This window comes from Babylonia areolata, chromosome 14 (genome assembly GCF_041734735.1).
Source record: "Babylonia areolata isolate BAREFJ2019XMU chromosome 14, ASM4173473v1, whole genome shotgun sequence".
Taxonomy (NCBI): domain Eukaryota; kingdom Metazoa; phylum Mollusca; class Gastropoda; order Neogastropoda; family Buccinidae; genus Babylonia; species Babylonia areolata.
Window position 1 is genome coordinate 6,687,443 of NC_134889.1, and position 14,453 is coordinate 6,701,895.

The window sequence follows — 14,453 nt, forward strand, 5'->3', positions numbered from 1 at the left end:
AACTCATGTGGAAAATACACGCTCTCATAGACACCAGCATAAAACAACCTTCGAAAAATTTTTTTCCGGTTTAACCCCTCCCCTCTCCAATCTCCCCCTCCCCCCCGCCCCCTCCCCCGCACCCACCCCCTCCCCTCACACACACACACACACACACACACACACACACACATCCCCTACCCCCTTGACTGTAGCTGACTTGAACGGTCGTCAGTGAAGGGCTTTCAACGCATTGGGATAAGACACCTCAGACAGGTCAGGCTGTCAGCCAGCCATTCTGTATATGGAGGGCTTCTTCCTCTTGGGAAGCCGCATGGTTGCGGCTCAGCAACATCAGTCACACCAGCGATAGATAGACCTGCGTGCTACGATACCCAGTACGCTGTGTGTTGAGTGTGCCTTCCACCTTGTTTTCACCTGCTTCTTTGATCACGACGCACATCATCAGTTGTCGCTGCGTGTGTTTTAGTATATGTCAAAAATTCCCCCCCCCCCCGCCCCCCCCCCCCCCCCCCCAACCCCCACTCCCCCTCAAAGTGAACAATGATTAATGAGTGCAGCGTAGTATGTGTACACATAGCATATTTAACCTTTTTTTTCTTTCTTTTTTCTTAAAGACTGTCTTCTCGTCATTTGCAATGTTAAAAAAGGGATGAATCTTTTGTCCCTGAAAAAAAAAGGAAATGTATAAATGGAAAAAAAGAAAAAGAAAAAAAAAAAAGATTGATTCTAAGTTTTGTACACATAATTGTATGATTTGTACATCTTCTTTCTGTATTATTGTAACAAGCCCGAAATCAGTAAATGAAAAAGTTGTATTTATTCCATAAATGCTGTTGATTACTTTGACATAGTTATGGAATACCAGGAATTGGTTTGATTATTTCCATGGTGTTTAGCTGATTGTGTAATTTATGTACAAAATAAAACGGTGGTCGACCCAAGAAAGTCCGGGCAACAAAAAAAAAAGAAAGAAAGAAAAGACTCGTTTCAATAAGGTACAACACTGAACGCTCTGTGGCAACAGGAATTTTCTACCACTTTTTATTTTATTTATTTATTTATTTATAATCATTTGTTCAAAGTGTTACAGTCGTCATCAGAATGTAACTCAGACACTATGGGTCTAAAAGTGGAGTTGGGTTTTGAAGGGAACATTAAAAAAATAATACATAAATAAAAATAAAATTAAAAAAACACGTTGAAGAACAAAGTGTATACTAGATCGATTATAAATTGAAAATTACTCAAGCAGTGATATAAGATTCATCTTGTGGTAGATGGTCACATGTTTTGTACCTGCAAGATAAAATGGTGTAAGGTGACCATTAGATTGTTGTGTGGTGGCGCATCATTTTGGGACTTGTGTGTAAGTTAGCCTTTAATCGATAGATTAGAAGTCAGGTAAAAACGATGATGATGATAATGATGGTGATGATGATGATGATGATGATGATTATATTAATCATCAGCAACATGATGAGGATGATAATGATGATGATAATAATAATCATAATGATAATGATGATATACTACATTGTACAATGATAATCTTTAAGCGGATGATTGAAAATGAGAGTGTTATTTTTGACAATGTGAATATCATTTTGATGTTGGAATACTGTTGTGTAAGGCGGCCTTTAGACGGCTGACTGGACGTGCATTGCGTGGGAGTGAGATTCTGTGGTGTGTGAAGACCTTTAAGCAGCTTACTTGATGAATGAGTAACCTGTTATGTTAATATTATATATTTTGTTGTTCAAGATGACATTCAGCTGTTCGCTTGGAATTTGGGGTATTACATCAGTGTGAAATAATCTGATGTAAGATGCCATTCACGTGGCCAGTTTGAAGTACGAATCATTACATGAAAGCGTGTGATACTATAGTGTAATATAGCCTTTAATGTTCAACAAACAAATGCCCACTGCACTCTGCAAATAAAATGCTCACCGCAAAGTTAATACTCAACAGAGAAAATACTAACGGCACATAATGTCCACCAAATTCACGCATAAATACTCGTAAGATTAATCGTTTGTGGATTATATTAGTGCTTGCCGGACAGATATCTAGTGGATAAAATGCTCACCACAGAAAGTTTATTTGACAGATTCTCATCACAGTTTGCTATTGGTGTTCGCCAGACAAATGCTAACCAAATCAAAACACCCATTTTTGCACACTTTTTTTGTGTGCGCAACTGTTATTCTATGCATGCCCCAAGGTTGGGTTGTTCAAGCCATCTCCTAAGTTTGCTTAGCGGTGAGAATTTTTCGAAGTCTGTGGAAATAGTGTACACTTTGAACATTCTTACCGCCAGGACATTTACCGTAGTCTTAGGAAAGTTCTCACCGCCAGGACAATTATCGTAGGCTTAGGAACATTCTTAACGCTGGGACAAACAGCGTAGGCTTAGGAAAGTTCTCAACGCTAAGACAGTTAGCACTGGCTGGGGAAAGTCGTTAACACTAATGCAGACTAAGTGCTGCTAAGATAGCATGTACACTCGCCGGCAGAAGGAAACGAAATAAGAAGGGGGGATACTAATACAACACAATACAACACAACACAACACAACACATCACAAGTTTCAGAGGTGAATACCTTGATTCATTGAAACGGACATATTCAAATTGAATCATTTCAGATCACCTGACCAGCACCCAAGATAAATGTTCTCTCTCTCTCTCTCTCTCTCTCTCTCTCTATATATATATATATATATATATATGTGTGTGTGTGTGTATGTCTCCTCACCCCTCTCTTTCTCAATCAGATATTTGGCAGACATGTAGCAAATTTGTACTGGCGGGTTGCCAGCAGGATACACACACACACACACACACACACACACACACACACACACACACACACACACACACACTCACTCACTCACTCACTCTGAGTACCACCCCTCTCTTTTTCTCCCACACGTAAGTAAACAGCAGCAGTGCTGTGTTCACAAGTGTCATGGTGGACACGCCCCTCCACAGCTCTTGGAATCTCTTGTGTATAAACGATAAACACCTGTCTGCAGTGCTAAACACACACACGTCACCACCACCAGCTTGTAAATAAATGATAAACCACCTGCCCGTAATGTACGCCCACCCACCGCCATCACTATCCTCCTCACCACTGCGCGTGCGAATGCACGCACACACAAACAGAGAGGAACTTGGTGCCTGCTTGCCAATGGACGTGTCTATTTCTTTTTCTGAGTTCTCTTGGACAAAAAAACACAACAACAAATAATCCTCTCTCCACCCCCACCCCACCCCTCCCCCCACTCTCTTTCCTTCTCAATCCACCCTCTCTCTGTCTCCCTCCTACTCCCTCCCTCTCCCCATCTCTCTCTCTCTCTCTCTCTCTGTCGTAAAGAGCAAGCTCCAATAAATATTTCAGCAAGCCGCCGGCAGGATTTCTGGTGCCAGTCACACGTGGAATGGCTGACATTACATTTCGCTGTTCGTGCCTGTTGGCTTTATTTCTAAAATCGAACTTTTTTTGTTGTTGTTATTTTTACAACTTTAAATTCCACAGCAATGTTTCACAGCAAACTTTGGTGGCTGGCTTAGCTTCCTGAGGGACTGTCCACAGTCCTCTCCTGCTGACCGCGTCAAAAGCTGTGGTCGGATCAATGAAGGTGATAACACAGACATCTGATCTGTTCACGGCATTTCTGCTGGAGCTACCTCAGGACAAACACCATGTCTGCCGTACCCCGCTTTCCCCTGAAGACGAGACACGTTTGGCTCTCTCTGAGAGGTGGGATTCTGCTTGTGCTGGGTGTTAGTCAACGTGCTAAAGAGAATTCGACCAGGATTTTGATTTTTTTTTTCCGGTGTGAATCTTATATAGTTGGAGCAGTCTGGCTTTTCTCCCTTGTTTTTGTGCAAGGTGATGATGACTGCGTTGCGGAGATCCGGAGGGAGTGTACCGTGCTCCCAACAGCTGATGAAGAACTCAAAAGTTTGTTTTTCTCCTGTCTTTGTGGCTGCCTTCGCCTCTACACTCCATCTCGTTCTCTACGATCGGCTCCGGATCTACTCTGTTTACGCAGTACCCAGATTCAAAAACACTCCACTGTTGGACGCCGTTCTTTCTCTGTCTCTGGACCTTGTATTTGGAGTGAAATTCATCTTTCGCTTCGTCAGGTCTCCGCACTCAGCTCTTTCAAGTCTGGCCTTAAAACCCACCTCTTCACGAGATAGCCTCCCTCCCCTGCCTCTTCCTTGTTTTCAGTTTCTTCTTCAGTTTTAGAGTTATGCATGCGTGTGAATGACTGGCTTGAAAGCGCTTTGATTTGTCTCTGCACAAGATTCAGCGCTATATAAATACTACTATTATTATTATTATTAGTGGAGTGATGGGCCGTCGTTTATCCAAACCTCTATAGGGATACCGTCAACTCCTGCGACTTTGCCAGTCTTAAGCAGGTTGATGGCTTCTGTGGTTTCTTGAAGCAGCTGAGAAATCAATGAGTCCGCGATTCACACAGCCTGCTGTGGGCAGGGTGAGTGTTATCGCTGTGTCGCGTACTACCTTACTGGCACTGAGGAGGCTTTGAAAATGTTCTGACCAGCGGTGGGTTTGAGATGGAGTCCTTGTTCCTCAACCGGTTCTTTCCGTCTGACCTTCGAAGGAGACTCGGCGTGCGAAAGGTGGTCCCGTACACTGCTCAGTCTCATGGCCTGGTGAAACAGCAAGGGGTTCCTGGATTTCCTTGTTGCTCTCGTCGAACCAGTCTCGGCTTTTCTTGGATGATAATCCAAGAGTTTCCAGGTTTTACCGCTGCCACTTCACTTCTACTACCGCTGGTGCTACCACTGAAAACGCCACGCGACAAAACAATAACAATGCATTTGAAATCAGTCTTTACACCCCTAAAGGCGGTTGGTCGTCGTGCATCATCACCAAGACAGTCACAAGGACTAAACCCCTGTCGGCCGCTCACCCCTCCTACCCCTCTTCCTCGCATCCTCCCCCTCCCCTCACCCCCCTCCCTCCCCACACACAGGCCTCAAGGTCCTTATGCTATGACGCACTTACTTCCCCCACCCCCCTCCACCGCACTCCCACCCGTCAGTACTTGGATGGGTGGGAGATGGGGTAGAACAGTGCAGCTAGTAACGAACCTCAGACATCCTCCTTGAGGGAGGTGGCAGACGCTTGTCTGCCAACTGAACACAGTGTCTGTGAGGGTTTGGGTTCAAATCCCCGCCTCGACTTTTCTCGCAAGTTTGACTGGAAAATCAACCTGAACGTCTAGTCATTCGCATGGAACGAAAAACCGAGTTCCCGTGTGCAGCGTGCAGTTGGCGCACCGAAAAAGAACCCATGGCAACAAGTGTTGTTCTCTGGAAAAAAATTATGTCGAAGAAATCCACATTCATGGGTATACAAATATATATATGCATGCACTCAAGGCCTGGCGAACGTGTTTGGTTATGCTGCTGGTCAGCAGTCGGCTTTGCAAATGTGGTGTAGCGAATATGGATTTGTCGAAAACGGTTTTATGGCTGTCCCTTGTCTTTTTGATGATGGCGGCATCAACGATTCTGCATGCTTTCATGTGGACGTTTTACACAAGGATCACTATCGACACAAGAGACATCACCTATCTCTTCAACTGGGCCCAAAACTGCGCGCTTCCATAACGCTTGCCCCCTGCACCACAACCATCCCCTCCTAATCCCCCAACCCCTTCTCTCTCTCTCTCACACACACACACACACACACACACACACACACACTTGCAAAATTCGTATATGAATGTTTCAAAGAACACGTCATAGTTTATTTAGAACACCTTACATTTAGTTAAGTTGTGGGTGGGTTTTTTGTGTGTGTGTGTGTGTGTGTGTGTGTGTGTGTGTGTGTAAACCATTCACGGTTTTCATAACAAATAAATATGATAATGATTCTGATTCTGATTCACTCTCTCTCTCTCTCTCCCTCTCTCTCTCTCTCTTCATGTCAGATCTTTCTCCAGGTCTTTATCATGATGATCGTCATCACTGCCATCATCTCTATGTTAAATTATTTACTATGTACCGCACGCACACTGACAAGGAATTTCAACGACTTATGGATATGAGATAATTCATTTTATATGATAAAATATTTCTCTGTCCATGGTGTGCAGTAAGGACGTGCGACTGCCTGTCCAACTCCAGAGAGCCATGGCTGCCGAGGCCGAGGCTGCACGTGAGGCTCGCGCCAAGGTATGTTGTCAGCCACTGACCTATAAATAGACCATCTATTTATAGCTCAGTGACGTTCTAGCAGGGATAGAGGAGGGGGTTGGAGAGCGGGGGCGTGGGGGGGGGGGGGTGGGGGTTTAGGGCTGGGAGGACAGAGGGCGTGTGGGTGGGATGGTGTGGTGGGAAATGGAAAGAGACTGGAAATCGAAACTCGATTTTTTTTTTTTTTTTTTTTTTTTTTAGCCAAAGGCTTCTTCCACCATTTCTTCAAACCAAGAAAAGATAGGCATTGAAAACAAAACTAAAAAAATAAGTAGAAAGGAGAAGAAAAAGACTAAGAAGGAGGCGGAGGAGGAGGAGGAACAGGAAGAGAAGATGATGGTGAAGAAGAAGAAGAGGAGGGAGAGAGGGATGGGGGTTCAGAGTCTGAGGGTGTGGAGGGGAGGGGGGAGATGTGGGGGGAGCAGGGGGATGTGGGGGAAGAGCGGGAGTAGGGTTTCCCAGTGTGTGGGTGTTGGGTGGAGGGGGTGATGTGTAGGGGGAGGAGGGGGAGATGGGGAGGGGTGTGGGGCTTCAGAGTGTGTGGGTGTAGGGTAGGAAGTCTGGGGGTGAAAAAAGGGGGTATGTGCAACTGAGGGAGGTGGTGTTTTGTTGTTGTTTTTATTTTATTTTATCTTATTTTATTTTTTTGTGGGGTTTGGGGGAAGGGTGGGTGGCAGTGGGGGAATTTTTATGAACTTTTTTTTTTTTTTAAACATTTCATTATACAGGCACATACATTCAAACAAGAATCAAAGAAAATGGGTCCGAAACAGTAATTGTTACATGTTCATTACCAATATGTTCCATGTATTCACAATTTGCTTGTTTTGGGGGGCTTTTTTTTTCAACAACAAAAAACTGGTCTGTCACCACTGCTGAAATTGTAAGAACAAATTCTAAAGGAGTTATTGGTTGCCATCATTATAGCAAATTAAGGTACTAATTACAGTAGGCAATAGCTGAAAATAATTAGAAAGAGACAGTCAGAAAGACAGAGACAATCAGAATTAGCAACATGAGAGATAAGGAAATTAGACACTGTTGTAATCCATGTATTCATTTGCAATAAATAAACCAGTTTGCTTACAAGAACTTGAACAATTGTTGCAAATTCTCTCTCATCTTCCAATTAAATTATCTTCTATGCTGAACAGTAGGTAATCCAGAACTTTTCAAACAATTACAAATCAACACAACACTCCCACCTCCACCCCCCACCCCCCTCCGCCAGATAAATCCTATAGCACTGTCAGTTTTTAGACAAACTTCATGTGGGTGATAAAACAATGTCCACTTTGTGCCCAAGAAATCAAACACAGTCATACATTCTTCCATCACTCAAAATGTCGCAGAAGATACAGATTTTGATAGCATTAGCTCCCACAAAGTTTAGTTAATACCATGCTCCCCACAGACACACTCTAATGGACCAACAGCTTTTTTTCTTCTCTTTTTTTTTTTTTTTTTTTTAAGAGGCAGCAAGTGACCACAGTATTATAACTTCTTCAAAACACAGAGAAAGATCTTGACACAACCCTACTCACAACTTCACACTACACAAGCACACGCTAAACACCAACACCAAAAAACATGACAATACCATAACCAAAACAATAACATAAAAAGGCTCACGCATTAATGTCCTTCATAGCTGGGTCCACCGACACAGTTCCGTGCAAAACAACACTTCAAGTACTCCACGGCTGAGAGATGAACACTGTCTTGTAACTTTTTCACTCCTTCGTTTTCGGCCATTGTGTTGATCCTAGTCATGTGATCAAAACAAGGTACATGTGTTCTCGCTAAGGAAATGCAATGAATCCTAATGAATCATTAAAGAGCGCACACGCTTATATCTTTTGTAAATCTTATTCTTGAAACATTTCTAAGTCATGGAAAAAGGACGGGGCTTTCAGAACGAGGTTACACTTTTACAAACTTTCAATCGACCCCGGCAAAGTGTCGGGTTTTAAAGTTCATGTCAGCCTTGACCTTTGAATCTGCGTGAAACACGACGGCCTTCTTAAAAAAAAAAAAAAAAAAAAAAAAGTTGGAGAAAAGAAGAAGAAAAAAACTGATCCATGAAAATGAGGCATGCGAAATCAGGAGAAAAGAAGTCCTGACTTGCTTGTCAGTGGATTAATTGTAAATTATTTGGGAGGGTGGTGGATTGAATGTGTGTGTGTGTGTGTGTGCGTGTGTGTTATGAAGGGTGTGGGTAGAAGTATACATTCATGCGCATGTGTTTGTGTGTGTATTTCTCTCCCCCTCTCTCTCTCTCTCTCTCTCTCTCTCTGTCTCTGTCTCTCTCTCTGTGCGCGCGCGCGTGTGTGTATATGAGTGTGTTAGAGTGTAAGTACTCGTGCCTGTATGCGTGTGTGTGTGTGTGTGTGTGTGTGTGTGTGTGTTTGTTTGATCATCGGCGCTTAAATGTGCTTTTGCCTCCATAATATGCAACATGCAAACGGAAAAAAAGACTGACTCACCAACACGCCGCACACCCACACCCACCCACACGCACGCGCACGCCCCTCCCCCCACCCCACACACACACCCACCCCTGGCCCCCATCCCCACCCACTCACCCACACACGCACACATTATAATAAATCTGTATTGTGTGTGTGTGTGTGTGTGTGTGTGCTTGCGCGTGTACGTGCGCTTGTGTTTGTGCGTGCGTAAGTTCTTGCCTCAAAGACAAGACCAAGTTCTTGCCTTAAAGACAAGACCAAGTTCTTGCCTTAAAGACAAGACCAAGTTCTTGCCTTAAAGACAAGACCAAGTTCTTGCCTCAAAGACAAGACCAAGACGAATTGAGATTGGAGAAGACGTCAATCATGAATTCTCTCCCTTGCATCAGTAAAAGTGGCGAAAGTATTGTCAATCTAAGTTGTGATCTGTGCATTTGTCTATGGAGTATTGCTTTCGCTATTCCTATTGCCCTGAATCAGACTGATGATTATATTTGGCCTTTTATTTTATTTCATTTTATTTTTTTCCCCCATTTGTATTATCTCCCCCTTTTGTTTCTTCTGTTTAGAAATATCTTCGCTCTTCCTCTGTGGCCGGCCGTCATCCTGTTTTTATTTGTATTTGTATTTGTGTTTCTTTTTATCACAACAGATTTCACAACAGATTTCTCTGTGTGAAATTCTGGCTGCTGTCCCAGGGAAAGCGCGTCGCTACACTACAGCGCCATCCATTTTTTTTTTGTTTTGTTTTTTTTCCTGCGTGCAGGTTTATTTGTTTTTCCTATCGCAGTGGGTTTTTCTACAGAATTTTGCCAGGAACAACCCTTTTGTTGCTGTGGGTACTTTTTTTCGTGCGCTAAGTGCATGCTGCACACGAGACCTCGGTTTATCGTCTCATCCAAATGACTAGCGTCCAGACCACCACTCAAGGTCAAGTGGAGGGGGGAGAAAATATCGGCGGCTGAGCCGTGATTCGAACCAGCGCGCTCAGATTCTCTCGCTTCCTAGGCGGACGCGTTACCTCTAGGCCATCACTCCACATTTTGTCATGTTTCCTGGTTTCTCTGTGATTCAAAAGAGTTAGTGGGAATAAACTCATTGTCATTGTCAAGGCACGCAGCTGGAAATGGAACCTGACTGCCACTGTCGGGGAAGGTTATAAAAACGGCGGAAGGAGAGGATTGGGCCCCGCCTTCCTATGCCCAACCCTAGACACAGTGGGTTTTAATTCACAGCTCTGGTGGCCGTAAGATGCCATGGGGACCTTTTGCTTGGCATGTCGACACTGGGCCATTCCGAAGAACTGAAACCACCTTGGTTTTTGTTGTGTTTTTTTGTGTTTTTTTCCAACGTGTTTATTTTCTGACAACTGTTCATGAGCGGGGGCATTGCCACCCAAAGAGAACAGAAGGCATACACGGTCATGCGCGCACACACACACACACGCGCGCGCGCGCACACACACACGCGCGCGCGCAAATTAAGGAATTTTTTTGGTGTTTTTTGTTGTTGTTTTTTGCTAAAACCCTGTCATGAGAAGGGCGGTACAGCCTATAAAAATAATGATCAACGATTCACACATACATCCATCCCATACATCCTATCCACACATCCACCAGTCCATCTATACACCCACCCGCCCATCCATCCACCCACACCCACCCAACCACTCACCAGCCTATCCACCCACCCATCCATCCATCCACCCACCCACCCACTCACCAGCCTATCCATCCACCCATCCATCCATCCATCCACCCATCCATCCACCCATCCATCCACCCACCCATCCACCCATCCATCCACCCACCCATCCATCCATCAACCCATCAATCCATCCACCCACCCACCCATCCATCCATCCACCCATCCATCCATCCATCAACCCATCAATCCATCCATCCACCCACCCATCCATCCATCAACCCATCAATCCATCCATCCACCCACCCATCAACCCATCAATCCATCCATCCATCCACCCATCCATCCACCCATCCATCCATCAACCCATCAATCCATCCATCCACCCACCCATCCATCCATCCATCCACCCACCCATCCATCCATCAACCCATCAATCCATCCATCCACCCACCCATCCATCCATCAACCCATCAATCCATCCATCCACCCACCCATCCACCCATCCATCCATCCACCCATCCATCCACCCATCCATCCATCCACCCACCCATCCACCCATCCATCCACCCATCCACCCTTGCAAACCAAACATCTGGTGATTTTGGCCAGAACTGGCAAATCAGCGAGAATGTTTGCTTCAGCTGACAGTTCTTGAGATATTTTAGACATTTCCATCGTCGGTGTCACCAAGGTACTGTTAGTATAGTTTAGTATACACTATGACAGCTGCAAGGTGCAGAAATCGGTATCTAGCGAAGTGCATCGAAGAGGCCGCGTCGTGTTTCCATGCAGGGTTGTTCTCACCAACTGTTGCCTGAAATAAGATTTAAAGGGAGGCACCTTTCAGTCACTACAATCCCATCCATCCATCCATCCATCCATCTACACATCCAACACCACCCCCGTACACCCACACACCCACTATGTGGAGTGATGGCCTAGAGGTAACGCGTCCGCCTAGGAAGCGAGAGAATCTGAGCGCGCTGGTTCGAATCACGGCTTAGCCGCCGATATTTTCTCCCCCTCCACTTGACCTAGAGTGGTGGTCTGGACGCTAGTCATTCAGATGAGACGATAAACCGAGGTCCCATGTGAGGCATGCACTTAGAACACGTAAAAAAGAACCCACGGCAACAAAAAGGTTGTTCCTGGCAAAATTCTGTAGAAAAATCCACTTCGATAGGAAAAACAAATAAAACTGCACGTAGGAAAAAATACAACAACAACAAAAATGGGTGGTGCTGTAGTGTAGCGACGCGCTCTTCCTGGGGAGAGCAGCCCGAATTTCACACAGAGAAATCTGTTGTGATAAAAAAAAAAAAGAATACAAATACACCCACCCAACCATCCACCCTTCCATCCATCCACCCATACATCCACCCACCCATCCACCCACCCATCCACTTACCCATCCATCCATCCACCCATCCACTTACCCATCCATCCATCCATCCACCCACTCATCCACTTACCCATACATCCATCCACCCACCCATCCACTTAACCATGCATCCATCCATCCACCCACCCACCCATCCACTTACCCATCCATCCACTCATCCATCCACTTACCCATCCATCCATCCATCCATCCATCCATCCATCCACCCACTTACCCATCCATCCATCCATCCACTTACCCACCCATACATCCACCCATCCACTTACCCATCCATCCATCCACCCACCCATCCATCCACCCATCCATCCACTTACCCACCCATCCATCCACCCATCCACTTACCCATCCATCCATCCACCCATCCATCCATCCACTTACCCATCCAATCCAATCCACCCCACCCCACCCCACTCCGAACCAACCCAGCATCTCCTCCATGCTGCAGGTGATCGCCGCCGAGGGAGAGCAGAAGGCCTCGCGCGCACTGAAGGACGCCGCTGACGTCATCACGGAGTCCCCTGCCGCCCTGCAGCTCCGCTACCTGCAGACCCTCAACTCTATCTCCGCCGAGAAGAACTCCACCATCATCTTCCCCCTGCCCATCGACATGATGAAGGGATTCATGAAGTAGATGGAGAGATGATGATGGTGGTGGTGGTGGTGGTGATGGTGGTGGTGGCGGCACTATGAATGGGAGGACGTATGGATGGGTTATACGTACTGCGAGGAGAGACTGGAGGAGGCGGCGTGTGTTGATATCAGTCTCTCCGCTCGCCTGGTTTTCTTGTGTTTTTGTTGTTGTTTTGTGTGTTCGTGTGTGTTATATATCATTATTGATGTTTTCATTATTATTGTTATTATTATTATTATTATTGTTATTATTATTATTATCGATACTGTTGTTCTTATTGTCATCATTATTGTTATTGTATCATTTATTATCGTTATTATTATTATTATTATTATCATTATTATTATCATTATCATTAATATCATTGTTATTATTGTAATTATTATTATTATTATTATTATTGATATTATTATTATTATTGATATTATTGTTGTTGTTATTGCCATCATTATTATTATTGTATCATTTATCATTATTATTATTATTATTGATATTGTTGTTGTTTTCAGTCTAGACACATACGAAAGAAATAATTGGGCCATTAATTAACAGCTTCAGTCATATGGCTGCAAATTGTTTTTGGCTTCTGAGATCAGCAAATCATCGATGTTTCAGTGTGTTATATTTTCTACTGCACGTGATTTTCTGGCCGACAATATGATTTAGAAGAAAAAAAAGCAAAAAAAATAAAAATAAAATAAAATAGATAAAAGCACTCAATGTCGTCTCCTGTTTCCGCCGGAAGTGGATTGATGGAAAGCACGTGACTCTGTCTTTCTCTTCAAAATAATCCTCGTCTCGAGAATGTTATCACCCTTTTTATTTTTTTTATTTTTTTTTTTTTCATTTTTATTGTTATTATCTAATAACAGTGATCACATTGTAATAGAAGAATGAATAAACAAACAAAAAAAATAAAGAGAGAGCTTAGTTTAGTTAAACTGTAAGCTGCCACTGTGTAATGATATGTCTGTTGATCGAAATAGGGTCCACAGAAATAAATGAGATATTTGTTGATAGAAATAGGGTACAAAGAAATGAGATATCTATTGATAGAAATAGGGTAGAGAGAAATAACTCAGATATGTTGACAGACATAGGGTACAGATGAATAAATGAGATATCTATTGACAGAAATAGGGTACAAAGAAATAAATGAAATATCTGTTGACAGAAATAGGGTACAAAGAAATAAATGAGATATGTTGATCGAAATAGGGTACAGAGAAAAAAAAGAAGAGATATCTGTTGATAGAAATAGGGTAAAAAGAAATAAAATGAGATATCTATTGATAGAAATAGGGTACAGAGAAATAACTCAGATATGCTGATAGAAATATGACACAGAGAAATAAATGAGATATCTATTGATAGAAAGATGGTACAAAGAAATAAATGAGATATCTATTGATAGAAAGATGGTACAAATAAATAAATAAATTATCTGTGGATAGAAATAGGGTACAATGAAATATATTAGATATCTATTGACAGAAATAGGGTACAAAGAAACAAATGAAATATCTGTTGATAGAAATAGGGTACAATGAAATATATTAGATATCTATTGACAGAAATAGGGTACAAAGAAACAAATGAAATATCTGTTGACAGAAATAGGGTACAATGAAATAAATGAGATATGTTGATCTATGGTTCTTTTTTGTTGGTCTTTCATTTTTTATTTCGTTGGGTTTTTCTTTCTTCCTTTTTTTCTTTCTCACTTTCGTTTTTTTTTTGTTTTTGTTTTTCTGGTTGTGTTTTTTTTTCTATTTGTTTGGTTTTTTGTTGTTGTTTTTTCCTGTATTAATTGTATCGAGTCTTTCATTTTATTTCTTAATGATTTTATTGAAATTTGATATATATATATAATATTATGTATAACCGTTTCTGTCTCTGTTCGTCTGACTATCGCTTGATGTACTGCATGAAGGAAACACATTTATGTAACATTTTGATTAAAAAGCCGCCCAAGTGTTATATACATATATGTATGTCTATATCATTAATTTCGCTCTAGATATATATATTTGCTTCTTCTTTTTTTTTTA

At 43.0% G+C, this 14,453-nt stretch overlaps 1 protein-coding gene across 3 annotated transcripts in view; it reads left to right on the forward strand.

Moving 5' to 3' along the window:
- Window positions 1-14,453, forward strand: part of LOC143289775 (mechanosensory protein 2-like) — a 143,200-nt gene that overhangs the window by 128,122 nt on the left and 625 nt on the right. For all 3 annotated transcript variants that reach the window (XM_076598897.1, XM_076598896.1, XM_076598898.1), the window contains exons 7-8: window positions 6,152-6,230; window positions 12,217-14,453. The exon at window positions 12,217-14,453 is cut by the window's right edge and continues 625 nt beyond it. In XM_076598897.1, the coding sequence (XP_076455012.1) occupies window positions 6,152-6,230; window positions 12,217-12,402 (265 nt within the window). In that variant the 3' untranslated portion in view covers window positions 12,403-14,453. The remainder of the gene's footprint in view (window positions 1-6,151; window positions 6,231-12,216) is intronic.